This window comes from Dendrobates tinctorius, unplaced genomic scaffold (genome assembly GCF_039654945.1).
Source record: "Dendrobates tinctorius isolate UK_male_01 unplaced genomic scaffold, ASM3965494v1 ptg000345l, whole genome shotgun sequence".
Lineage (NCBI taxonomy): Eukaryota > Metazoa > Chordata > Amphibia > Anura > Dendrobatidae > Dendrobates > Dendrobates tinctorius.
The window spans coordinates 905,008-932,960 of NW_027362011.1; the positions used below are offsets into that span (position 1 = coordinate 905,008).

The 27,953-nt window shown below is 44.3% G+C and overlaps 2 protein-coding genes and 1 pseudogene across 2 annotated transcripts in view; 2 read left to right on the top strand and 1 right to left on the bottom strand.

The window, feature by feature from the left end:
- Positions 1 to 27,953, bottom strand: part of LOC141074977 (uncharacterized) — a 103,959-nt gene that overhangs the window by 43,671 nt on the left and 32,335 nt on the right. The gene's annotated exons all lie outside the window — the stretch shown is intronic.
- On the top strand, positions 167 to 27,942 carry LOC141074974 (uncharacterized). The gene is made up of 2 exons (XM_073562304.1): positions 167 to 326; positions 26,393 to 27,942. Exons 1-2 carry the CDS (start codon positions 167 to 169, stop codon positions 27,418 to 27,420), a joined length of 1,188 nt encoding a protein of 395 aa, XP_073418405.1. The 3' UTR covers positions 27,421 to 27,942.
- LOC141074986 (small nucleolar RNA U3) lies at positions 7,324 to 7,418 on the top strand (annotated as a pseudogene).

The following is a 27,953-nucleotide window of genomic DNA, read 5'->3' on the forward strand; positions in this document are numbered from 1 at the left end:
TATGTGGAGTGCGCAGCTGTGAATCAGGAAGCCGCTCTGAGAGAGGAGAGAGCGGCTCCCGATAAGCCCTGAGGGGGCTAAGAACGCAATTGAAGGAGGATATCCTGGTGGTGGTGGGGGTGGTGAGGACCCCAGGAGCTATTTGCAGTGGGTACGGTGAGTGGCAATGCCTTCCCGTGCCGCTGTAGCTACGGCAGTCGGGTTTATCAGCCGGGGGGAGGTGCTCCTGCGCGAGGCGCTTGAAAATATGGCTCTAAACCGCTGCCACAGATTCGCTCCTCAGGATTTTCCAGGCAAGTCCCGGACAATTGTTCTGACCGCGGGAGGTTAGGTAGCGGAAGCAGGAGGGAAGGAAAGGCGTACCGTAATGAAGATGCAGCCGCGGGCGGCCGAAGTCTGAATTTCAGGCGCGCGCTATTGCCTCAAGCCGCTCGGCGGTGTCAGCCGCGGCCAGGGAATGTCGCGCCTGCGCAGTGGGTTTTTTTTTTTCTCTTTCTTCTATAAAAGCACCTGAGTGCCCGTCAGCAAAAATTAATAGTCAATTGAAGAAATAAATCTTTCTGTGAACTATTATATGAGCGTCTTTGTCTCCGGTTACCTCAGAAATAGGCGGTAATCTTCTTTAGGAGCTCCTATGAGAGCCATGGCCCAGATGGGGGGTCGAATCAGGGCTGAGGGAGGGAGCCTGAGGTCCGGGATCCTCTATCCCTAGAGGGGGCTATAATAAGCCTGATATAAGCTTCTTTACGTGCCGAAGATGGTTCGGATGATTGCTGAGGGGGATTCTACCCCAATTCTTCAGGTGGGATCTGAGCCCAAGTAATACAGTCCGGGTATGGCCAGTAGGCCTCAACAGGCCCCGCAGTAAGTGTTAGGCCTCGCACGTACCAGACCTCAAAAGTCCGTAGGAACTGGCAAATAGGGCTCCAAAGGCCTGGGGTGTCACTCCTGAGTGACTCTGAGAAGATTTCTGAGAGGATTTAGCCTGGATGGGCTATGATTTCAGTTGATTTAGGGTGGATGTGCCGGGAGATCTTAGACTGCACGTCCTACTCCATGACAGTCTAGGCCACGCCCCCACTCATCCCATTTTCTAACCGCAGCACCATCGGTTTAATCCTATTACTGTGGAGCGCTTATACTTAAAAAGTCTCTAAATTTAAAGGGCCTACTAGACATAAAGGAGTATGATGGAAATAATTATATTAAAAACACATTAAAAATACTTCCCTTATAAAACATGAATAAGATCTTTTATAACAATTAAATAATCATCAGGTATTTCATGGTGAAATTCCGTATAAACTCCCATAGGAAAATAAATATTAAAGGACCTCCATAAATATCAAAAAAATATAAATAAATACATATAACAACCTCTATTAATAAATTAAATAAAAACCTCTGTGATCTCATGAAGACCCTGTGGTTTGAGGCTTCTTAATTTATAGATCCAATACACCTGTTTCCTGTTTAATTTCAGAATCCTATTTGGAATATGAGTAGGGATATGATCAATAGGAATAATTTGTAACTTATTAAAATCTTTATTATTAACTAAGGTATAATGTCTCGTAAGACCATGGGTAAGAAGTAGAGATGAGCGACTTTGCCTTTTTTCGGGTCGAGTCGGGTTTCACGAAACCCGACTTTCGCAAAAGTCGGGTCGAACGAAATCGGCCGATTATTGTGAAAAATCGAAGGCCGACTGAAACACGAAACCCAATGTAAGTCAATGGGGAAGAAAAGTCGGCAGGGAGTGGAGGACAGGAAACACACCTACAGTGCCCATTTTAATGCCAAAAACATCAATTCTTATTTCTTAAGCTTGTCAACCTTAATTTACTTTATAATAATAGTTAGGCATTGAAAACTGGGGGTTATTTGGCTAAAGTTGTGGGGGTGTAGGGCTGGCTCCAGATTTTCATGGGCCCAGGGCCAAAGAGTGTCACTGGGCTCCTTTAACACATGACACAATTCATGATCCTTTGACACGGCAGAGAAATAGCGGTATAGTACAATGAAAAATACTTCACTTCTTACATCACATGACTGATATCCATTTTAAATTCTCCAATAGCTCCAAAAACGGACAGTATATTCCTCCATACAGTATTATGGCCACCGCATAGTCCCTCATACAGAGTAATGAGGCCCATATATTTCTCCATACAGAACCATTGGTCCCATATAATGTTAGATACAGTATATGATGAGCTCCACATAATGCTACAGTATATGTTGTTCACCATGGATGAAGATCCAGTGTCTTATGGGCCCAAATAATGCTCCATATATAAGGGGCCCCATTTCTAATGCTTCAGTGTATAATGGGCCCTGTAAATGCTGCTCCAGTGACTGATGTCCACCTTTGGAATGCTCCAGTGTATGGTGGGCCCCAGATATCATTCTCCAGAGTATCGTGCTCTCCAAAAATTGCTCCCAACCTTTAACCCCTTCATGACCAAGCCTATTTTGACCTTAATGACCTGGCCATTTTTTGCAATTCTGACCAGTGTCCCTTTATGAGGTAATAACTCAGGAACGCTTCAACGCATCCTAGCGATTCTGAGATTGTTTTTTCGTGACATATTGAGCTTCATGTTAGTGGTAAATTTAGGTTGATAATTTTTGCGTTTATTTGTCAAAAAATCAGAAATTTGGTGAAAATTTAGAAAATTTTGCAATTTTCAAATTTTTAATTTTTATTCTGTTAAACCAGAGAGTTATGTGACACAAAATAGTTAATAAATAACATTTCCCATATGTCTACTTTACATCAGCACAATTTTGGAAACAAAATATTTTTTTGTTAGGAAGTTATAAGGGTTAAAAGTTGACCAGCGATTTCTCATTTTTACAATAAAATTTACAAAACCATTTTTTTTAGGGACCACCTCACATTTGAAGTCACTTTGAGGGGTCTATATGGCAGAAAATACCCAAAAGTGACACCATTCTAAAAACTGCACCCCTCAAGCTACTCAAAACTACATTCAAGAAGATTATTAACCCTTCAGGTGTTTCACAGGAACTAAAGCAATGTGGAAAGAAAAAATGGACATTTTAATTTTTCCAACAAAAATTTTCTTTTAGCATCAATTTTTTCATTTTCACATGGGAAACAGGATAAAATGGATCCTAAAATTTGTTGGGCAATTTCTCCTGAGTACAACGATACCCCATATGTGGTCATAAACCACTGTTTGGGCGCACGGCACGGCTCAGAAGGGAAGGAGCGCCATTTGACTTTTTGAATGGAAAATATGCTGGAATATTTAGCGGTTGCCATGTCGTGTTTGGAGAGCCCCTGTGTGCATAAACATTGGAGCTCCTCCACAAGTGACCCCATTTTGAAAACTAGACCCCCCAAGGAACTTATCTAGATGCATAGTGATCACTTTGAACCCCCAGGTACTTCACAAATTGATCTGTAAAAAAAAAAAATACTTTTTTTTCACAAAAATTTTCTTTTAGCCTCAGTTTTTTCATTTTCACATGGGCAACAGGATAAAATGGATCCTAAAATTTGTTGAGCAATTTCTCCTGAGTACACCGATACCTCATATGTGGTCATAAACCACTGTTTGGGTGCACGGCATGGCCCGGAAGGCAAGGAGCACCATTTGACTTTTTGAATGGAAAATTAGCTCCAATCGTTATCGGACACCATGTCGCATTTGGAGAGCCCCTGTGCACCTAAACATTGGAGCTCCCCCACAAGTGACCCCATTTTGGAAACTAGACCCCCTAAGGAACTTATCTAGACGTGTAGGGAGCACTTTGAACCCCCAAGTGCTTCACAAAAGTTTATAACACAGAGCAGTGAAAATAAAAAATATTTTTTTTTCCTCAAAAATGATTTTTAGCACACTATTTTTAATTTTCACAAGGCTAACAGGAGAAATTGGACCAAAAAAGTTGTTGTCCAGTTTGTCCTGAGTAGGCTGGTACCCCATATGTGGGGGGGAACCACTGTTTGGGCACACGGCAGGGCTCAGAAGGGAAGGAGCGCCATTTGACTTTTTGAAATACAAATTACTTCCAATCGTTAGCGGACACCATGTTGTGTTTGGAGAGCCCCTGTGTGCCTAAACATTGGAGCTCCCCCTCAAATGACCCCATTTTGGAAACTAGACCCCCTAAGGAACTTATCTAGATGTGTAGTGAGCACCTTGAACCCTCAAGTGCTTCACAAAAGTTTATGACGCAGAGCCGTGAAAAATTATTTTTTAGTGCGCAATTTTTTATTTTCACAAGGGTACCAGGATAAATTAGACCCCAAAATTTGTTGTCCAGTTTGTCCTGAGTACACTGCTACCCCATATGTGGGTGGGGACCACTGTTTGGGTACACATTGGGGCTCGGAAGGGAAGTAGTGACATTTTGAAATGCTGACTTTGATGGAATGGTCTGCGGGTGTCATGTTACATTTGCAGAGCCCCTGATGTACCTAAACTGTGGAACCCCCCACAAGTGACCCCATTTTGGAGACTATACCCCCTAAGGAACTTATCTAGATGTGTAGGGAGCACTTTGAACCCCCAAGTGCTTCACAAAAGTTTATAACACAGAGCAGTGAAAATAAAAAATATTTTTTTTTCCACAAAAAAAAAAAGATTTTTAGCCAGCAATTTTTTTTTCACAGGGGTAGCAGGATAAATTGGCCCCAAAAGTTGTTGTCCAGTTTGTCCTGAGTACGCTGATACCTCATATGTGGGTGGGGACCACTGTTTGGGTACACGTCGGGGCTCGGAAGGGAAGTAGTGACATTATGAAATGCTGACTTTGATGGAATGGTCTGCGGGCATCATGTTACATTTGCAGAACCCCTGATGTACCTAAACTGTGGAACCCCCCCACAAGTGACCCCATTTTGGAAACTAGACCCCCCCAAGGAACTTATCTAGATGTGTGGTGAGCACCTTGAACCCCCAAGTGCTTCACAGAAGTTTATAACGCAGAGCCGTGAAAATAAAAAATATTTTTTTTTCCTCAAAAAAAATGATTTTTAGCTAGCAATTTTTTTTTTCACAAGGGTAGCAGGATAAATTGGACCCCAAAAGTTGTTGTCCAGTTTGTCCTGAGTACGCTGATACCCCATATGTGGGGGATGACCACTGTTTGGGTACACGTCGGGGCTCGGAAGGGAAGTAGTGACATTATGAAATGCTGACTTTGATGGAATGGTCTGCGGGCATCATGTTACATTTGCAGAACCCCTGATGTACCTAAACTGTGGAACCCCCCCACAAGTGACCCCATTTTGGAAACTAGACCCCCTAAGGAACTTATCTAGATGTGTGGTGAGCACCTTGAACCCCCAAGTGCTTCACAGAAGTTTATAACGCAGAGACGTGAAAATAAAAAATATTTTTTTTTCCTCAAAAAAAATGATTTTTAGCCCGCAATTTTTTTTTTCACAAGGGTAGCAGGATAAATTGGACCCCAAAAGTTGTTGTACAGTTTGTCCTGAGTACGCTGGTGCCCCATATATGGGGGGAACTATTGTTTGGGCACACGTAAGGGCTTGGAATGGAAGTAGTGGCGTTTTGAAATGCAGACTTTGATGGAATGGTCTACGGTCGTCATTACGTTTGCAGAGCCCCTGATGTGCCTAAACAATAGAAACCCCCCACAAGTGACCCCATTTTGGAAACTAGACCTCCCAAGTAACTTATCTAGATGCCTGGTGAGCACTTTGGACCCCCAAGTGCTTCACAGAAGTTTATAACGCAGAGACGTGAAAATTAAAAAAAAAAAATTTTCCACAAAAATATTTTTTTAGCCCCCAATTTTTTATTTTCCCAAGGGTACCAGGAGAAATTAGACCCCCAAAGTTGTTGTGCAATTTTTCCTGAGTACGCTGATACCCCATATGTTGGGGTAAACCACTGTTTGGGCACACGTCGGGGCTTGGAAGGGAGGAAGCACCGTTTAACTTTTTGAACGCAAAATTGGCTGGAATCAATGGTTGCACCATGTCGCGTTTGGTGACCCCCTGATGTGCCTAAACAGTGGAAACCCCTCAATTCTAACTCCAGCCCTAACCCCAACACACCCCTAACCACAGCCCTAACCCCAACACATCCCTAACCCTAATTCCAACCCTAACCATAACCCTAACCCCAACAGACCCCGAACCCTAGTCCCAACCCTAACCATAACCTTAACCACAAGCCTAACCCTAATTCCAACCCTAACCCTAATTCCAACCCTAACCCTAATTCCAACCCTAACCCTCTTTCCAACCCTAACCCTTTCCAACCCTAACCCTCTTTCCAACCCTAACCCTCTTTCCAATCCTAACCCTAACCTCTTTCCAACTCTAACCCTCTTTTCAACCCTAACCCTCTTTTCAACCCTAACCCTAACCCTCTTTTTAACCCTAACCCTCTTTTCAACCCTAACCCTAACCCTAACCCTCTTTTCAACCCTAACCCTAACCCTAATGGAAAAATAAAAATAAAAATATTTTCTTTATTTTATTAGTTCTGCCTACCTATGGGGGTGATAATCGGGGGGTTTATTTACTTTTTCTTTCATTTTGATCACTGTGAGAGTGATCAAAATGAAAGAATGGAATCTGCAGCCGGCAGATTCGGGCGGGCGCACTGCGCATGCGCCCGCCATTTTCAAAGATGGCGGCGCCCATCATCTGGACCCGAGGGACACCGGGAGGGACGGGGGGACTCAGGAGGTACCGGGGGGGTGAGGGGGGGATCGGAGGCTGTCGGGGAGCAGAGGGAATGGGAGGGGGGCAGATGATGACAGCGGCGGCAGATCGCCGCTGTCATTCAGTTGCGGGGGGGCCATCGCCGGTGGGGGGGGTGGAATCGGTGTCTCCAGCCATGTCCGATGCTACAGCAGCGTCGGACATGGCTGGATTGTAATATTTCATCAATTTTCATTGGCTGTTTCACTTTTAACAGCCAATCAGAGCGATCGTAGCCACGTGGGGGCGAAGCCACGCCCCCTGTGGTGAATTACAAAGCCCCCTGTATCTGCGGGTCGGGTGACCTTTCAGTGACCCCGGTCACCCGACCCGCAGGGGGGCTTTGAAGTCATGACGCCACATAGGCGTCACTGGTCAGATTTGAACCAGGTTTTATGACGCCTATGTGGCGTCATTGGTCGTGAAGGGGTTAAAACAAAAATTCTTAATAAATATAATTCTGGATTAATTATTCAACGGCTCATATACAAAAAAATCAATCCTTAAAAGATACTTTATTAACCAATCATTAAAAAGTTTTCAAAACTTCAAAAAACAGGCAAACAAAAATAGGCTTATTGCTGATTTTCAAAATCCAGCCACAAACTATGACTATACTTTCAGGGATCATTTCTATAGTGTATGACTTGAGTTTTGTCCCCGGCCATCTGTTGTACTCCAAGCTGATGTCATTTAGATAGGAGTCAACAGGGTGATTAGGGAGAGCCGCCGAGGAGTGGGGGCGCCATTTGCGTATCAAGAGGGTGCCAACCTCCGCTGTCAGGTAGGAGAGAGATATAGGGCCCTATAGGGACAAATAGGTTTGTGACCCTCTACCTGACATTGGAACGACTCTCTAGTGTTTGTGGCTGGATTTTGAAAATCAGCAATAAGCCTATTTTTGTTTGCCTGTTTTTTGAAGTTTTGAAAACTTTTTAATGATTGGTTAATAAAGTATCTTTTAAGGATTGATTTTTTTGTATATCAACCTTTAAAACAATTAAATAAGTCTCCTCGCTAGGGAATCCCTGTACTCTGGACTCCTCGTCGTCCCCTTCATCCATCTTTCTGCACTTGCACTGTTTAGGCAGAGGGCGTACAGACGTGATGTCATCGCGCTCTTTGACCAGAATGTCACTGTCAGGAATAGTGTTTGGTTTCCGGGGGCAATATGGTTGCAAAGCTGAGCCTTAAAGGAATGTCCAGAAGGGCACCACCAGGAGTGGAGCCTGCGGCTTAATTGGACTCAACATGGGCAACTTCAACCATGCCATCCACAAAAAAGCTGCACAGATTGCAAGCTTAATTCCGTTAACGAACGAGACTCAGGCATGCCCCCCGCGGTCCGCGTCCAGCTTACTAGAGGGACACGCAAGGCTCTGGCACGCGAGATCGGCCAATAACAGGTCTGTCATGCCCTTACATGTCCGGGGCTGCACGCGTGCTACAATGAAAGGACCAGCGTGTATCGCTTACAGGTGCGGATAACACGCTGAACCCCGTTAGTGATGTGGATCTGGGATTACAATTCTTCCCCACGAACAAGCATTTCCCAGTAAGTGCAGGTCAACCGTAATTCCGGAATTAGGCCTAAACGGCATTCCAGAAAGAATGTGAAAAAATTAAGTGCCCAAACCACAGGTGCTGTAGCTTGCTTAACAGCTGGGCTCCTCTGCTGAGTAGCACACAGTTCTTACATAAACAGGCGGCATAGCTTGGTTCACGGGTGGCCAACTCTGCTGAGTAGCATACACAGTTACTAGGCCCTAAGTATTAAGTGGTGTAAATGCAGTCAAAAACTGGTTCTTTCATAAACAGGCGGCATAGCTCGGTTCACGGGTGGGCTCCTCTTCTGAGTAGCAGACACAGTTACTAGGCCCAAAGGGATTTTCAGGACAATATTAAAAAATTATTAGAAACACACACAGTGTAGCTCCTTCACAGGTGTAGTACACCGCTGACTACCAGACACCGCTACTATGCCCTAAAACTGTCTATTATCATTGAAAACCATTATTAATATGAAAAAAAGATACGCTTTTGTTTAACGAAACGTTCTCGAATGGAAACTCGAACAGCCGAATTTTAATCAAAGTGTTGTAGTTCGATGAACGGATCTAACACCGCCCAAAACAGCTAGAATTTGAACTTGGCCAACAGTTCCACTCAAACACCACTCATCTGTAATCAGGAGGCAGACTCAGACGGTCTCAGGCACAGTATGGATTCGACAAGATTGCAGAAAGTTGAGAAAGGGTACAGTATCTCCGGATAACAGGTATATATAGCAGAGTTTAAACATTTAAAATCTCCGTGTTTATTTCCGGAGTACGACAAAGACACTCACAGCCTCAGTATGGATTAGACAACAATCTAAAAAGTAGAAAAAAGGAAATGTTTTTGAAGCGTACACCAGTATACACTGTTGGGGTATTTTTAAATCTTCATATATATTTCTGTCTCAGTAAGACAGTCCAGACTCTCCGCAAGAGGAAACAAGATGGATAAAAGTACAGACATAAAGTCGAGTGATTGCAGAAATTTAGGAATTACTAATCACGGGAAAAACTCCCAGGAGAATTCTCAGAGGTGATGCTGACCCTCAATTACTTTGTGTGTGGAGACAGCGAAAACAGTTCTTTGTGAAGAAAGTGTTGCTGTATCGCAGTACCATTGATCCCATCACCGTTACTCATCGCCATCAAATTTTGATCACAAGAAGAGATGTAGACATGGTCCTCACTGCCTATCATGATCTGTCAGGTGACTTTGGAGTGCAAAAGACACAAGCCACAGGCTGTAGGCGATTCTATTGGATTGGCATGAGAGGGCACATTTAAAAATGTGGGCAGGAATGTCACACGTCTGTGAGTAGGAAAACTGTGAAAGCTGATGAAAAACCGGCACTGCATCTCATTGTGAGTCGACGTCCACAACAAATGGAAGCCATTGATCATCTGAAGATAGAGCCCAGCAGGACAGGGCATAGCTATGTCTTAACCATCATCTATCAGTTCACCAAATTTGTAGTGGCAGTCCCAGTGAAGGATTTAACAGCCTAGACTACACAGCGGTTGAGCAGGGAGAGGTAAGTATTGCAAGTGCTGGGGCCCTGAGCCAGCAGGGGGGGCCCACTCGTGGGCGGCGGTACTGGCACAGGGCCCCTCATAGTATGCTGGTGTGTCTGACGGCGGGTGTGCACCCCCACCATCAGAAACACTTGATTGTACTATGAGGGACCCTGTGCCAGTGCCATCGCCCAAGAGTGTGCCCACCCACCTGTCCAGGGCAACGGCACTCGCACGGGTGCGTGCGCCAGGTGGTGACTCCGGCCCTGTGGGGGGAGGCAGCCCAGTTAGGGAGGTGGAAAAAATGGCATATGTTGATGTTAGACATTCAGCAGCTGCAAATGGAGGAATTGGAGAAGTCCGAGGAAGAGGAAGACAAAAGCGAGCCATTTTTCTGGCAAACTATGGGTCAGCAGGGGAAAGTGGGACAAAATCCTTTGAAACCCATGCATGGTTCATTTTAATGAAGGTTAGATCATCAACATTTTGGGTCGACAGACGGGTCCTTTTTTCTGTCAGGATTGATCCAGCAGCACTGAAGACTCTTTCGGATAGCACACTAGCAGCAGGGCAAGCGAGCCCTCCTCCTCTTCTTCCTCCACCTCGTCCAGGAGAGGTCCCTGAGCAGACAATGGCTGAATGTCATCAAGGATTCCCTCCTCCTCTTCCTCCTCATCAACATTGGCTGCAGACGCCTGCTCCTTAAGGTGCGTCAAAGTTTGCATGAGCAAACGCATAAGTGGGATGCTCATGCTTAGGATGGCGTCGTCTGCGCTTACCAGCCGTGTGCATTCCTCAAAACACTGAAGGACTTTACAGAGGTCTTTCAGCTTCGACCACTGCACACCTGTCAACTCCATGTCTGCTCTCAAAGTGCCTGGCCGTGTATCCTCCCACAAATGCATTATGGCCTGCCTCTGCTCGCACAGCCGTTCCACCATGTGCAGGGTGGAGTTCCACCTTGTTGCAATGTCGATAATGAGGCGGTGGTTGGGAAGGTGGAGCAATCGCTGCAGCTTCTGCATACGAACGGAGTGTACAGGCAACCGGCGGATGTGCGCGCACAGTCTTCGCACCTTCTGGAGCAGGGCTGTTAACTCCGGATAATTTTTGAGGAAGCACTGCACCACCAGGTTCAAGGTGTGAGCCAAGCAAGGTATGTGGCTGAGTTTTGAAAGGGCTATGGCTGCCACAAAATTACGGCCGTTATCACTAACTACCTTGCCTGCCTCAAGATGTACACTGCCCAGCCATGACTCAGTTTGTCGCTTCAAGTACTCGGCCAGCACCTCGGCGGTGTGTCTGTTGCCCAAACACATCATCTGCAACACAGCCTGCTGACGCTTTCCACTAGCTGCTCGATGGGGGGACACATCGTGTGCAACAGTGGCAGCTGCAGATGGAGTGCTCGTACGACTGCGCTCTGTGGACGAGCTTTCGCTTCTGGAGGAGGTGGAGGAGGAGGGTGGAACGCCTACAGCCAACTGTTTCCTATACCGTGGGCTAGGCAGCACTGTCTCACCACCGCTGTCCCCTGTGGACCCTGCATCCACCACATTAACCCAGTGCGCAGTGATGGACACGTAACGGCCCTGGCCATGCCGACTGGACCATGCATCAGTAGTGAGTTTCACCTTTCCGCTCACTGACTGCTTGAGTGCATGGACAATGCGGTCTTTCACATGATGGTGGAGGGCTGGGATGGCTTTGCGAGAGAAGAAGTGGCGACTGCGTAGGTCATAGCGGGGTACTGCATAGGCCATGAGTTCGCGGAAAGCTGTGCTTTCCACCAACCGAAACGGCATCAACTCAAACGAGATTAGTTTGGCAATGTGGGCATTCAAACCCAGTGTACGCGGATGAGAGACTGAGTACTTTCTTGACCTACTCATAGTGTCTGGGAGGGTGAGCTGGACTTGAGAGCTGCATATGGTGGAAGTAGCGGTGGACAGGGCGGACTGAGAGAGGGTTGATGATGGTGATGGAGTTGGTGTTCTTTCTGATGGCCTAGAATCAGTCTTTCGTTGATATAACAGTGGGATTCCCTGACTGCTGTGGCCTTGCAACGACACCTCAACATTTGCTGCTGTGCTAACCGGTGGGCTTACAGTGGGGGAAACAATGTAGCGTTGCTGACTACCTTCGTTATGATCAGTTGCACATGTGGCACTTGAGGTTTGGTGTTGTGTCCACGCTTGCAAGTGCATGCTGGTTAAATGTCTAAGCATGCAACTGGTATTCAAATTTTTCAGATTTTTCCCTCGGCTAAAGGTCTTTGCGCACTTCTTACAGATAACCTTGGCCTGATCATGAGGATTTTGTTCAAAAAAGTGCCACACTGCACTCTTCCTACTTTGGCAGACATTTTGCGGCCTAGCACGCTGTGATCTTTTGACCCTCTGGACAAGCTGTCCAGCAACTCTTTTGATGTTTGGAACCTGTCTTTGGAGTGCTCCGGGCCTGCCAGATAACAGCTGTTGCGATGTCGATGTCTGCTGTGGATGCTCCTCATCTGAGCTATTGGAAGCAGCACCCTCTTCCCCCAATGGATGCCAATCTGGGTCAACAACTGGGTCATCCATCACCTCCTCTTCTATGTCATGTGCACCTTCCTCTGTGTCACCGTGTATGGTGGTATAGTGTGCGGGAAGGGGCACCTGAGTCTCATCAGGGTCAGAATCTGGCTCTGTACACTGCGAGGACAATGTAGTGCTCTGAGTGAATGTACCAGCAGAATCATCCATCAGCGGCTGTGCATCAGTGCACTCCATGTCAGATTCATCTTGGCCTGGGTAATTCACCATTTCACTTGATAATCCAGGCATGGTATGTGAAAACAGCTCCATGGAGTAATCAGTAGTATGGCCTGCGTCATCCTTCAATCTTGGTTGGGGTGAAGGACACAAGGAAAGGTGTGGTTCATGAACATGAGCCTCCAATGACGACTCAGTGCTTTTACTTTTTACAACTGAAGAAGAGGAGGCGATAGAGCTGGAGGCTGAGTCAGCAATGTAAGACAAAACCTTTTCCTGATGCTCTGGCTTTAAAAGCGGTTTGCCAACTCCTAGAAAACTAAGCGTTCGAGGCCTTATGTAGCCAGACGATGACGCAGGCTCAACACCTCCTGCATTCGGTCCTATTTTGCTCTTGCCACTACCATCAGATCCACCACCAACACCATCATTACCAGCTGCCAACCCCCGCCCAATTCCACGGCCTCTTCCACCAGCCTTCCTCATTTTTGGTAGAAATGTAGACAAAATCCAACAAACTATATAGTATGTAAAACAAGGTACAAGGTGTCTATAGGACAGGGGAGATTTTGAATTTCTGCACACACTTTTGGACACTGGACACTTTTGGATTGTGTGAGGCCCAATGAATATCTGAGCGCTATGTGACAGGCTCGATGGCACAGCTGTGACCTAAGTGACTAGAGGATAAGGGAGATTTTGAATCTCTGCACACACTTTTGGACACTGGACACTTTTGGATTGTGTGAGGCCCAATGAATATCTGAGCACTATGAGACAGGCTCGATGGCACAGCTGTGACCTAAGTGACTAGAGGATAAGTGAGATTTTGAATCTCTGCACACACTTTTGGACACTGGACACTTTTGGATTGTGTGAGGCCCAATGAATATCTGAGCGCTATGTGACAGGCTCGATGGCACAGCTGTGACCTAAGTGACTAGAGGATAAGTGAGATTTTGAATCTCTGCACACACTTTTGGACACTGGACACTTTTGGATTGTGTGAGGCCCACTGATATCTGAGCGCTATGTGACAGGCTCGATGGCACAGCTGTGACCTAAGTGACTAGAGGTTAAGTGAGATTTTGAATCTCTGCACACACTTTTGGAACACTGGACACTTTTGGATTGTGTGAGGCCCACTGATATCTGAGCGCTATGTGACAGGCTCGATGGCACAGCTGTGACCTAAGTGACTAGAGGATAAGTGAGATTTTGAATCTCTGCACACACTTTTGGACACTGGACACTTTTGGATTGTGTGAGGCCCACTGATATCTGAGCGCTATGTGACAGGCTCGATGGCACAGCTGTGACCTAAGTGACTAGAGGATAAGTGAGATTTTGAATCTCTGCACACACTTTTGGACACTGGACACTTTTAGATTGTGTGAGGCCCACTGATATCTGAGCGCTATGTGACAGGCTCGATGGCACAGCTGTGACCTAAGTGACTAGAGGATAAGTGAGATTTTGAATCTCTGCACACACTTTTGGACACTGGACACTTTTGGATTGTGTGAGGCCCACTGATATCTGAGCACTATGTGACAGGCTCGATGGCACAGCTGTGACCTAAGTGACTAGAGGATAAGTGAGATTTTGAATCTCTGCACACACTTTTGGACACTGGACACTTTTGGATTGTGTGAGGCCCACTGATATCTGAGCGCTATGTGACAGGCTCGATGGCACAGCTGTGACCTAAGTAACTAGAGGATAAGTGAGATTTTGAATCTCTGCACACACTTTTGGACACTGGACACTTTTGGATTGTGTGAGGCCCAATGAATATCTGAGCGCCATGTGACAGGCTCGATGGCACAGCTGTGACCTAAGTGACTAGAGGATAAGTGAGATTTTGAATCTCTGCACACACTTTTGGACACTGGACACTTTTGGATTGTGTGAGGCCCAATGAATATCTGAACGCTATGTGACAGGCTCGATGGCACAGCTGTGACCTAAGTGACTAGAGGATAAGGGAGATTTTGAATCTCTGCACACACATTTGGACACTGGACACTTTTGGATTGTGTGAGGCCCAATGAATATCTGAGCACTATGAGACAGGCTCGATGGCACAGCTGTGACCTAAGTGACTAGAGGATAAGTGAGATTTTGAATCTCTGCACACACTTTTGGACACTGGACACTTTTGGATTGTGTGAGGCCCAATGAATATCTGAGCGCTATGTGACAGGCTCGATGGCACAGCTGTGACCTAAGTGACTAGAGGATAAGGGAGATTTTGAATCTCTGCACACACTTTTGGACACTGGACACTTTTGGATTGTGTGAGGCCCAATGAATATCTGAGCGCTATGTGACAGGCTCGATGGCACAGCTGTGACCAAAGTGACTAGAGGATAAGGGAGATTGGATTGCTTTTAAAAAAGCAGTTTGCGGAGCAGTGGGTAAACAGCAATGCCAGCCTGTCAGGAAGCCTTAAAAGGCAGCCCAACAACCAACACCACTGATACACCACAATATAGCCTCCCCTTGCACTGCACACACAGTGACTGGTGTGTTGTGCAGGCCAAATTGCTATCAGCAGCAGAAGCAGTTTTTTTTTCTTCTCAGCAGGACAAAAAAAAAATATTGGGATTGCTTTTAAAAAAGCAGTTTGAGGCCCAATGAATATCTGAGCGCTATGTGACAGGCTCGATGGCACAGCTGTGACCAAAGTGACTAGAGGATAAGGGAGATTGGATTGCTTTTAAAAAAGCAGTTTGCGGAGCAGTGGGTAAACAGCAATGCCAGCCTGTCAGGAAGCCTTAGAAGGCAGCCCAACAACCAACACCACTGATACACCACTATATAGCCTCCCCTTGCACTGCACACACAGTGACTGGTGTGTTGTTCAGGCCAAATCGCTAGCAGCAGAAGCAGTTTTTCTGTCTTCTTCCCTGCCTAACGCTCTCCCTACAGAATCAGCAGCAACCTCTCCCTATGCTAAGATCGGCAGAAGTAAGATGGCGGTTGGCGTGCACGCCCTTTTATACCCCCTGTGACGCCCACCAAAGCAAGCCAATCACTTGCATGCCCTTCTGAAAGATGGTGGTGACCCGTGCCTATGTCATCACGTTGCCCACAGTGTCCGTGGATCCTGATTGGCTGAAAAAGAGCGCAAAACAAACTTTTGAAACGCGACTTTGGCGCGTAAGTCGCTGACCTCGTGGCCGACCTCATCCTAGGGTCGGGTTTCGTTTCATGAAACCCGACTTTGTCAAAAGTCGGCGACTTTTGAATTTTTTCGACCCGTTTCGCTCAACTCTAGTCAGGAGATCTCCCCTATGATGTGTAGACGGCTGTGAAGGTCTTGTGCTCAGTCTTGTTTTATCTCACCATCCTGGTAGCTCTTCTCTGAACTTGCTCTCGCTTGTCAATGTTTTTTTTTAACTTTGATGCCCAGAACTGGACATAGTGTTCCAGAAGAGATCTGATCAAGAAGGAGAAGATGAGAATAATTATTTGACGTGATGTAGACTCTATACTTCTCTTAATACATCACAGAACTTGTGTTGGCAGCGGATTACTCACGATTCTCTCCAAGCGTGTGACAACAGAACTTGCTTATTCAGGAACAATCAGGAAAAATATATGATAAGCTTAATAGATCAGGAATAAATCATTTGTTTGTCTCTATCTGTACAGCATCTACAGCAGGCTGCTTCTCTCATTCACAGACTCAACAGGAAATACAGTCACATGCTCTCCCTGTGTGAGCCTCTGAGAGTTTTTTTTAAAACTTTATAAACAGCATACAAAACTAGCAACTAAACACTCATACACCCCCACTCAACAACTACTTATCCTGTTTTTCCCATTGCGGTTCTGAATTCCACAAACTTGGCTCTTGATAATGGCTTTGTCATGCCATCAGCTATCATCTTGTCAGACTCGCAATAAACAAACTGGAGTACACCACGTTCTACTAAGTCACGTAAGTGGTGATGTTTTACATCAAATTGCTTAGTCCTTGCACTAATCTTCTTACTGCTGGCAAGGTAGCTGTTGGTTGAGCTAATGGCTTGCCGAAATCTTCCAAAAGTTGTTTCAACCAAATTACATAAGCAGCAGACATATATTCTGCTTCTGTAGAAGATAATGCAACTGACACTTGTTTTCTGCTGGACTAAGAAATTGAATTTTCTCCTAACTTGAACAAGTAACCACTTGTTGATTTTCGATCACTTGAATCTCCAATTTGCATCCACATAACCTTTGAGTGTGAGATCTCCTGATGCAGATATCTTAACATTAACCTTTGAGTTTCTTTAAGATATTGAAGCATTCTCTTAATTGCATTCCAGTCACTCTGGCGTGGCTTGCTTACACGTCGACAGAGAATTCCGACTGTGGCCGTGATATCCAGACAAGTTGTGGTTGCTAAGTACAGAAGCTCCTCCACTGCTTGTCTGTAACTCTCAGCCTTTAGCTTCTAATATTCCAAACTGGTTTAGGATTGTGGAAATTTTAGAGCTTTGGTTGAGAAGAAAACTCCCATCTTCCTATCTATGGATTTGGATTCCCAAATAATATGTCATATTTCCAAGGTTCTTAGTCTCAAAGTGCTGGTTGGGAATTTCTCCTAGCTTTGCAATTTATTTTTCATCTTAATAAGACATGATTACATCGTCTACATATAGGAGAACATACATCCACTCCTTTGCTACATTTTTCATATACAAACATGGATCAGCTTGAGATCTTTTAGATCTTTCATCCATCAAGACTTTGTTCATTTTTGAGTTCCAAGCTCTTGCCGACTGCTTAAGTCCATAGAAAGACTTTTGCATTTTACAAACAAGGTGCTCTTAAACAAAGTAACATAGTTAGCAAGGCCGAAAAAAGCCATGTGTCCATCCAGTTCAGCCTATATTCCATCAGAATAAATCTCCAGATCTACGTCCTTCTAAAGAACCTAATAACTGTAAGACACAATATTGTTACGCTCCAGGAAGACATCCAGGCCTCTCTTGAACCCCTCGACTGAGATCGCCATCACCACCTCCTCAGGCAAGGAATTCATCACCCTTTTTAATATACCCCTTGGGTTGGCTCATGTACAACTCTTCTTCAATGTCACCATGTATTTTTTAGGGAAAAAATGGTATGTGGTCAGTTTGAGGAGCACTATGGCAATAGAGCACACTGCAATAAGTAGATAGTGAACAGCCTTTTATTAGACCTCTATGCGTTTCGGCAGCGGATCGCTGCCTTCCTCAGGTGGATTTATCATTGTCACCATGTAGGAAGGCTGTTTTGATGTCAAAATGTCTCACTGTCATCTGTTGAACTGCAGCTACTGACATTAAAGTTCTGAATGTGGCTTGCTTCACAACTGGAGAAAATGTAGCATCATAATCTTCACCATACTTTTGCGAGTACCCTTTTGCGACCAATCTTGCCTTAAACCGGTGAACGCTACCTTCTGAGTCATATTTCTTTTTGAAGACCCACTTACATCCGATAGCTCTTTTTCCTTGTGGTAGCTCAGTAAGCTCCCATGTCTGGAGTTAGTGAAGGGACTCCATCATTAGCAGCATTTATCCACTTCTGCTTCTTGTGGACTGGCAGTTTTTGCATCTCTTGCCATGACTGTGGCTCTGGTTCAGGAAGAGTTCTGACCATATAAGAAAGTCATCTAGCTGGGATACCTTTGTTTGGCCTTTCTGATCTCCTGACTGGAGCTTGACTTGGTTTTTCTGTGTCTTCCTTGGTGGCTTCAGAGCTTATCTACACTTCAGTGTTTTCCATTACGGCATGTGGGTTTGGTGATTAAGATTCTTGTTCTTGCTTCTTAGGTTCAACAACTGGTGTAACATCATGGAATTTGAGCGATAGAGTTTTCATCAATCACTACATCTCTGCTGATTGTTGCTGTGTTGGTCTCTGGGTGTAGGATTCTGTATCCCTTTTGAGTTTCCCTATAGCCCACCAGGACTCCTTGCTTTGCGTGTGTTTCCCACTTGGAACGTTTTTCTTTGGAAACATACACAAATGTTTTGCTTCCAAATATCCTGAGGTGCTTCAGGTTAGGCTTCTCACAGTTCCACAGCTCATATGGAGTTTTATTTGTGGCTTTACCTGGCACTCTGTTTTAAAGATAGCAAGCTGTCATGATGGCTTTTACACAATACATTGTAGGTAGACTCGCATCAAACAACATACTTCTTCCACTTTCACAGAGAGTATGGTTCTTTCTCTCTGCAATTATTATTATTATTATTATTATTATTATTATACATTTTTATAGCGCCATTTATTCCATGGCACTTTACATGTGAAAAGGGGTAAATATAGACAAGTACAATAAACATGAGCAAAACAAGGTGCACACAAGTACAGAAGGAGAGAGGATCCTGCCCGCAAGGATCCTGCTTACATGCTGCGTTTTTATCTTGAATTCATCCAAAAGTGTGCCTTTAACATACTCTAGTGTCAGCTCATCATCTGGCCGTGCATCTAGTGCAGTCACAAGTCTGTCATAACTCTCTGGAAGACCACTTAATAGAAATGCAGCAGCATGAAAATCTTTAATTTCTTCTCCAAAACTCCTGAGACGCTCCACAATCTATAGGGTTTTTCTTATATAGTCCTGCATATTACGTCCATCACTTAGCTTAAACTGATATAGCTTTCTCATGAGATAAAGCTTATTGCTGAGATTTAATCTTTCATGCACTTTCTGTAACTCATCCCACATCTCTTTTGCAGTTGCACATTTGCGTATATGCACAATCTGATTATCATCTACACTGAGGGAGATCGTGCTTTGTGCTCTCTGATCCTTCTCTAGCCAATCATCTGATAATGGATGAGGCACTTGATCCTTAAGGTACTGTCACACTAAGCGATGTACCAGCGATCCCGACCAGCGATATGACGCGGTCAGGATCGCTGGTACATCGCTAAGTGGTCGCTAGTGAGCTGCCACACAGGCAGATCTCACCAGCGACATTGCTGGGGACGGGGATCGCTACTTACCTGTCACACCAGGCGATCCTGCGTCCTCCCGCCCGGCTCCACGCGTCGCTGGTCTCTCCACAGGAAGCACCGCAGGAAGCTGACGACGAGAAACAGTCCTGGACGTTCTCGCGCGACCAGCGATAACCAGCGGGGGAGCCGGTCGTAGGTAAGTATCAGACACAGCGATATCGCTAGCAATATCGCTATAACGTCACAAGTTATAGCGATATTGCTAGCGATATCGCTTAGTGTAACATGCCCTTTAGTGTATTTCTACCTATCTTCTCTTATTAACAGCATCTTTCCCTTGAATTTCCAGGACTGGTATATCTGGTTTTTGAGGCTTGGCACTGAGAACTTGACAGGATTGCTGCTAGTGGACATCTTCTCTATTGCTCTGTGCTGCTTTTGCTTTGGGCTATAGTTGCTGTGTTACTCTGGGCCCATAACCTGTTGGCGGATTACTCACGATTCTCTCCAAGCATGTGACAACAGAACTTGTTTTTTCAGGAACAATCAAGAGCAATATACAGTTAGGTCCATATATATTTGGACAGAGACAATATTTTTCTAATTTTGGTTCTAGACATTACCACAATGAATTTTAAACAAAACAATTCAGATGCAGTTGAAGTTCAGACTTTCAGCTTTCATTTGAGGGTATCCACATTAACATTGGATGAAGGGTTTAGGAGTTTCAGCTCCTTAACATGGGCCACCCTGTTTTTAAAGGGACCAAAAGTAATTGGACAATTGACTCCAAGGCTATTTCATGGACAGGTGTGGGCAATCCCTTCATTATGTCATTCTCAAATAAGCAGATAAAGAGTTGATTTGAGGTGTGGTGCTTGCATTTGGAAGCTGAAACTCCTAAACCCTTCATCCAGTTTTAATGTGGATACACTCAAATGAAAGCTGAAAGTCTGAACTTCTACTGCATCTGAATTGTTTTGTTTAAAATTCATTGTGGTAATGTCTAGAACCAAAATTAGAAAAATGTTGTCTCTGTCCAAATATGTATGGACCTAACTGTATGATAAGCTTAATAGATCATATATATTATACAAAGAATGGTTGCACTCTATCATGTTAAGGCATGTCAATGTGGAATATATGTAATTAGAATAGCAATACAGCTTTAGAATTATAGAAAAAATATATGAGACTCTTAGCATAAAATTTGGCCAAATATTATCTGCCCACCAGCCAACGTCAAGGCGGCCTCAAATCTGATGGCTGGTGGGCAGATATTTGGCCAAATTTTATGCTAAGAGTCTCATATATTTTTTCTATAATTCTAAAGCTGTATTGCAATTCTAATTACATATATTCCACATTGACATGCCTTAGCATGATAGAGTGCAACCATTCTTTGTATATTGTATATGGGGGTAGCTCCTCTTGGTATGCACCTATTCACATTAGTCTGGATGTGCCAGTCAGTTTTTTTGTCTCTTGTAAGCTTAATAGATCAGGAATAAATCATTTGTGTGTCTCTATCTGTGCAGTATCTACAGCAGGCTGCTTCTCTCATACACAGACACAGCAGGAAAACAGGAAATACAGTCACACGCTCTTCCTGTTTGAGCCTCTGGGAGTTTTTTTTAAGCTTTATAAATAGTTTACAAATTTAGCAACTAAACGCTCATAGACAGGAATGAGTTTTTGTACCAAACATATTTCAACAACTTGTTTAATGAGAACGGTGGAGATGGCAGGATTAGAGCTGATCATAGATGGGACTTCTCCATCTGTCGGTGACTTTTACAATATTTGTTTCAGGGTGAAGATCTGACCCATATTAATACTACAGAGACATATGTGAGAGATGATGAGTGGTGTAAAGAGGAGATTCCCACATATGACTACCCAGGTGAGTAGTAACCACTGAATGCAGAGAAGTCACAGATTCCTCTCAGTCACCGGCTGTGGCTGCTTTATCGGTGGTGTAGTCCGGCCGTATTACCATGATCACCATTTTGCCTCTAGACCACAACATTCTCCTCCACCCAAAACTGTTCAAATGACTTTGGGCATTGAAAGCCCTTTTCTATAGAACTTACAACCTGGAGGATCCATCTACTTTAAAATGCTGATGTTACCTGCCCAGATCTGTAAACTATAAAGCCAAATGACAGCGTACGTAGAATGTGCTGGCAAGTTAGAAGATCACTTGAAGAAAAATATTATGATGGGCCTGTAAGAGAAAGCGGAGGGTAATGATGCTAATGGCTTCCTAGAGTCCTGAGATCTAATTTCAGGGCTGAAATTTCATATCCTGAGATCTTGATACCGAAATCGCCATCAGCGCATGCGCCGCCCCCCGGCAGCCATGTTTACAGAGTCCACCGCACAGGACATGCGGGGGCTCTGGCATTTCACAAAATGTTGACAGAGTCCCCCCACAGCGGCGGACACCCCAGGCAGCAGCAACGGTGGCAACCCCGGGCAGCGGCAGCAGCAGCACCCCACTACTGCCTCCTCCAGCAGCGACACTATGACCCCACTTCACCACAGCAATAAGACGCATGGATTAAAAGAAGCGCCACCATGTTATTAAAAAAAAAATTCCTATTTTTCTCCTCAAAATTTGGGGTGCGTCTTATAATCAGGAAAGTCTTATAGTCCAAAAAACGGTAACATGTTTTTTATTCTAGTTCTTTTTGTACAGGTTCATTTTGTATGGTAGAGTGATGATTGTGGGATCGGCCTGCCTCACTTATGTGAGTCTGCCACTACCTGGTAGCCTTTAAAATTATATCTCCAGTACCTCTGCCAAATGCCTGAGATCTAAATTTAAGACACCTCAGCTCTGCACTATTATAAAAATGCTCTCTGAATGTCTAATATTTCTTCTTGAAACTCATCTGATGGAAAATATTGGCACTTACGATAGTTTAGATTGCCAAGAGCCACTGTGCCCCATACTCTAATTACCCAGAGAGTGTTCACCAGGATAATAGGAAACAAATGCACCTTACAAATTATTTCCCAATGTCTCTTGAATCCAACAATCCCCTATATATGGTTGTACACTACTTTCTGGGCACATGGTAGGGTAAGAAAGGAAGGAGCGCCATTTAGCTATTCGTACACAGACCTTGATGGAATAGTTTGCAGACACGATGTATTGGGAGCACTGTTAGTGATCACCTGGCAGATCAAGAGATGGCCACCACAAGAAGGCTTGGCTCTATCTACTCTATTTTCCAGATCCCAGTGACTGCCATGCTCATCTAACACCATTACATGGATCTGGGCCATTGTGTTACCTGCTATTCTGTGGAGTGAGATGGCAAGAAGAATAGTCAGGTAGTTGGCCATAACCAGGAGAGCAGAGAAAGTAGAAAATCAGAAGACACAAGTGTAATAATAATAATAATAATTTTTATTTATATAGCGCCAACATATTCCGCAGCACTTTACAATTAAGCGGGGACATGTACAGACAATAAATTCAATACAAGTTAAGACAATTCAAACAGTGACATTAGGAGTGAGGTCCCTGCTCGCAAGCTTACAATCTACAAGGAAATGGGGGGACACAGCAGGTGGAAAGTGCTTGTTAATTCAGGTCTGGCAATTATAATAGGGATTTTCATATAAAGCTGCATGATCCGGTCATCAGCCCGTGTGTTTAAGTGCAATAGACAAGTATCAAGTGCAGTTATCATGTGCATGAAGGGTGTGGAGACAGATGAATAGTAGGGTGCAGATTCAGAATAATATTTGGAAGGAGGGAACAGGGCAAAGTTAGCTTGCTGGGTAGTTGATGTGGTAGGCTTGTTTGAAGAGATGGGTTTTCAAAGCGCGCTTGAATAGGTCAGGGCTAGGTATCAGTCTGATCGCCTGGGGAAGTGCATTCCAGAGAGCTGGAGCAGCACGAGAGAAGTCTTGGAGGCGGAGGTGCGAGGTTCGGATTACGGGGGATGTTAGTCTTAGGTCATTTGTAGAACGGAGGGCACGTGTAGGGCGATAGACAGAGATGAGAGAGGAGATATAAGGCGGTGCAGAACAGTGGAGAGCTTTGTGGGTGAGAGAGATGAGTTTATACTGGACCCTGTAGCGAATAGGTAGCCAGTGTAATGACTGGCACAAGATGGAGGCATCGGTGAAGCGGCTGGACAGAAATATGACCCTGGCTGCCGCATTCAAGATGGATTGGAAAGGAGAAAGTTTGGTAAGAGGGAGACCGATCAGAAGAGAGTTGCAGTAGTCCAGGCGAGAATGAATAAGAGCGACAGTAAGAGTCTTAGCAGTTTCAAAGGTGAGAAAAGGTCGGATTCTGGAGATGTTTTTAAGATGCAGGTGACAAGAGCGACTGAGTGATCGGATGTACGGAGTAAAGGAAAGTTCAGTGTCGAATATGACCCCAAGACAGCGGGCATGCTGCTTGGGAGTTATGGTTGAACCCTCCAGGGTTATTTCGATGTTAGGTAGAGTGAGGTTAGTAGAGGGGAGAAACACAAGAAGTTCAGTTTTAGAGAGATTTAGTTTCAGATAGAGGGAGGACATGATGCTAGAGACAGCAGACAGACAATCCTTGGTATTTTGAATTAGGGTAGGGGTGATGTCAGGGGAAGAAGTGTATAATTGGGTGTCATCAGCATAGAGATGATACTGGAACCCAAATCTGCTGATTGTTTGTCCAATAGGGGCAGTGTATAAAGAGAAGAGGAGGGGGCCTAGGACTGAGCCCTGCGGGACCCCGATAGTAAGGGGACGAGAAGAGGAAGAGGAGCCGGAAAAAGATACAGTGAAGGAGCGGTCAGAGAGGTAGGAGGAGAACCAGGAGAGGGCCGTGTCCTTGAGGCCTATAGAGCGGAGCATAGTGAGGAGGAGCTGGTGATCCACAGTGTCAAATGCGGCAGAGAGATCCAGGAGAATCAGCAGGGAGCAATGACCTTTCGATTTAGCTGTTATTAAATCATTAGAGACTTTAGTGAGGGCAGTTTCAGTAGAGTGTAAAGAGCGGAAACCAGATTGTAAGGGGTCGAGAAGAGAGTTATCCGAGAGATAGCGGATTAGACGGGAGTGGACCAGGCGTTCCAGGAGTTTAGAGATGAAGGGAAGGTTAGAGACAGGTCTGTAGTTAGCAGTGCAGTTCTGGTCCAGGGATGGCTTTTTAAGTAAAGGGGTTATGATGGCATGTTTAAATGAGGAGGGAAATATACCTGAAGAAAGAGAGAGGTTAAATATTTTAGTCAGGTGAGTGGTGACCACTGGTGAGAGAGACTGCAGGAGCTGTGAAGGAATAGGGTCACTGTTGCAGGTTGTAGGCCGAGCAGAAGCGAGGAGCTTGGAAACTTCTTCTTCTGAAACAGGCTCAAAGATGTCTAGTGAGCTTGAGGTGCGGCAGGGAAGGGGATCCAGGCACTGAGGAGATAGGGCTGAGATATCCTGATGGATGTGGTTGATTTTTTCTAGGAAATAAGTGGCCAGATCCTCACCGCTGAGGTTGGTGATGGGGGCCTGTACTTTAGGTTTCAGGAAGGAGTTTAAGGTTTCAAAAAGTCGTCTTGGGTTGTTGGATAGTGAGGTGATGAGGGTGGTGAAGTAGGATTGTTTGGCCAGATGAAGGGCAGAGTTATAGGTTTTGAGCATGAACTTATAGTGGATGAAGTCTTCTGCTAAGAGAGATTTTCTCCACTGCCGCTCTGCACACCTCGAGCAGCGCTGAAGAAAGCGTGTTTGCGTTGTGTGCAGTCAGTGTGTAAGTGTGTAAGTGTAAGTAAGTGTAGTCAGTAAGCGGGCTGGGATTATACCAGGAAACAAATACACCAGCTGAGCACAGAGGACTGAACCAGAGGAGAACAAGGCTGTATCTGGCAGATTCCGGGAATAGGCTTCAAGCTTTAGTAGGGTTTGGTGCTTTCTAATTGGCTTAAGCAGGTAGCAGATTGCTACCAGATTGCTGGACAGCACACAAACCCATACTGCCAGGCTGGATGAAACTACTGGTCTCAGGCACCCTAATCTTAGTGGCTGGACAGAGCCAGCGCCACCCAGAGCTTCTGGTTTCAACGTCTCTTCTATTACCAGCAACGCCTGCACAATAAATAAGGCGCTGCTTGGTGATAGAATCAAACATCGCAGGAGCAGATTCCAGTGGAGAGGGGACACACCATCTGCAGATGCCCTAATATAACAAAATTACAGGAAACTAAAGCAGTAGAAATCCCCATAAAGTGACTCCATTATGGAAATTATAACCCTCAGTGAATTATCCTATGGGAGTAGTGACACTTTACGGAAATTAGCTCGCACTGGATGTTGCAACATGAAAATTGCACATTTGCCATTTTATTATCCAACACATAATGCCCAGATTGTGCTCCAGGAAACACACACCGTAAATTAAGTGGGTTCTTCTCACTATAGTAATGCCACATATATGGATGCTAAATATGGTTTGGGCGCACTACAAGGCTCAGAAGAGAGTGGATATTTGACTTTGGGAGAGCGGATGTTGCTGGATTGGTTTATGGAAGCCATGTTGCTTTTCAAGAGCTTTTGAGCCACAAATATTGTGGAAACCTTTTGGTTTTCCTCTGACAGATGATGGATCTTAGTGGTTTCTTGTGTTTCCGTGAGATGAGTAGAAGTTTTATTGGTATAATTTTCACCTATATAACATTGTTTGTTGGCTTTTTGTTCCATGTTTGGGAGGCAGAATGAACAAACCATTGAACACCATGATGCGCTGGTTCATGCTATGAGGCTTTCGATTAGACTGTGAACTCTCATTGTCTTGGTGAATACTTCAATATTTCTTAAAAAGCTTGTATTTTTTATGGACAGCTTAAGTAGAAATGTTCAAAAGTATAAAATTTGAGGATATTTTATTCAAAATTATTAATTGGTTTTATTTTTAGCAGATGATTGCACCAGGAGATCAGAGGGAACGCTGACATCTTCAATTTTTAAATCTGATGATCTTGAGCTCTCACAGGATACAACTGAAGTTAATGCTGTTACTCCAGATATACCATCATCCCTTCATAGCAAAGATCTGTCATCTGATCCTATGAAACCGGTCCCATCTTTTGGTTCATTACCAACTACTAAGGAAAATCAAAGTCACGATATAAGCATTAAAAAAATAATTGATTCTAAAGGAAAGGAGCCATTTTCATATTCAGAATATGGAAATAATTTTCTTGAAAAGACTTTTCTTAAACATGAAAAAATTGACATAACAGAGAATAGATTTTCCTGTTCAGAATGTGGGAAATGTTTTACTCAGAATTCACATCTTGTTACACATGAGAGAATTCACACAGCAATGAAGCCATATTCATGTTCAGAATGTCAGAAATGTTTTACTCAGAATTCACATCTTGTTGCACATGAGAGAATTCACACAGGAGAGAAGCCATATTCATGTTCAGAATGTGGGAAATGTTTTAGCCAGAAATCAGATTTGGTTAAGCACCATAGAACTCACACAGGGGAGAAGCCTTTTTCCTGCACAGAATGTGGGAAATGTTTTAGCAATAAATCAGATTGTGTTAAGCACCATAGAACTCACACAGGGGAGAAGCTTTTTTCCTGTTCAGAATGTGGGAAATGTTTTACAAAGAAATCAGATTTGGTTAAGCACCAAACAACTCACACAGGGGAGAAGCCTTTTTCCTGTTCAGAATGTGGGAAATGTTTTACCCAGAAATCAAATTTGATTAAGCACCAAAGAACTCACACAGGGGAGAAGCCTTTTTCCTGTTCAGAATGTGGGAAATGTTTTGTGAAGAAATCATCTTTCTTAGTCACCAAAAAATTCACACAGGGGATAAACCTTTTTCATGTTCTTAATGTGAGAAATGTTTTCTACCTAAAACACCACGAGAAAACTGAAAGTGAGAATTTCAGAGCATATAACCGATATAATCTCTCTTGGCAGTTCTAAATCGGACATGTCCTTTTCCTCTAAACATTTTATTTCTCAACATCAAAGGAATATTTCTTCACTTCAAGCGGTCGGATTTGAGAAAGTATGTGTTCCATCAAGAGATGGGGATTTTAAAAGACGTCTAGTGACCAGAGAAGCTTTCTGGATGTTCCAGCTGAAAACCTGTGTTCCAAATGGACTGAATGCACGAAAGGAAATTATGTTCCATAATTGATGTGCATATTTTTTACATTGGAATCCTCTATATATCTATATTCGTTTATATTTAATTGGTATATTTTATACTGATTTGTTTTTAATATTTTTCTGTTTTTGTATGACTGATTTTATTGCTATTATGCACCATGTGTGTTTAAACTGTGATTGGTGGGAGGTGGTATATATTCAGCATGGTGTTCACTTGAAAGTAGCTTGGAAAAAGAACTTATTGTTCGAAACGCGTTGCTATTGCTACTCCGCTATGATGGGGCTTGTCCGTGTATCTCTGTTCTTATGCCTTCAATAAATTTTTTGCATGTTTCGAAGCTGGA

Bases quoted from the DNA above. Each gene is read 5' to 3' on its own strand.
- LOC141074974 (XM_073562304.1), top strand. From the start codon at position 167: ATGCCTTCCCGTGCCGCTGTAGCTACGGCAGTCGGGTTTATCAGCCGG. The intron at 327-26,392 runs GTTAGGTAGCGG...TATTTTTAGCAG, and splicing joins AATTGTTCTGACCGCGGGAG to ATGATTGCACCAGGAGATCA.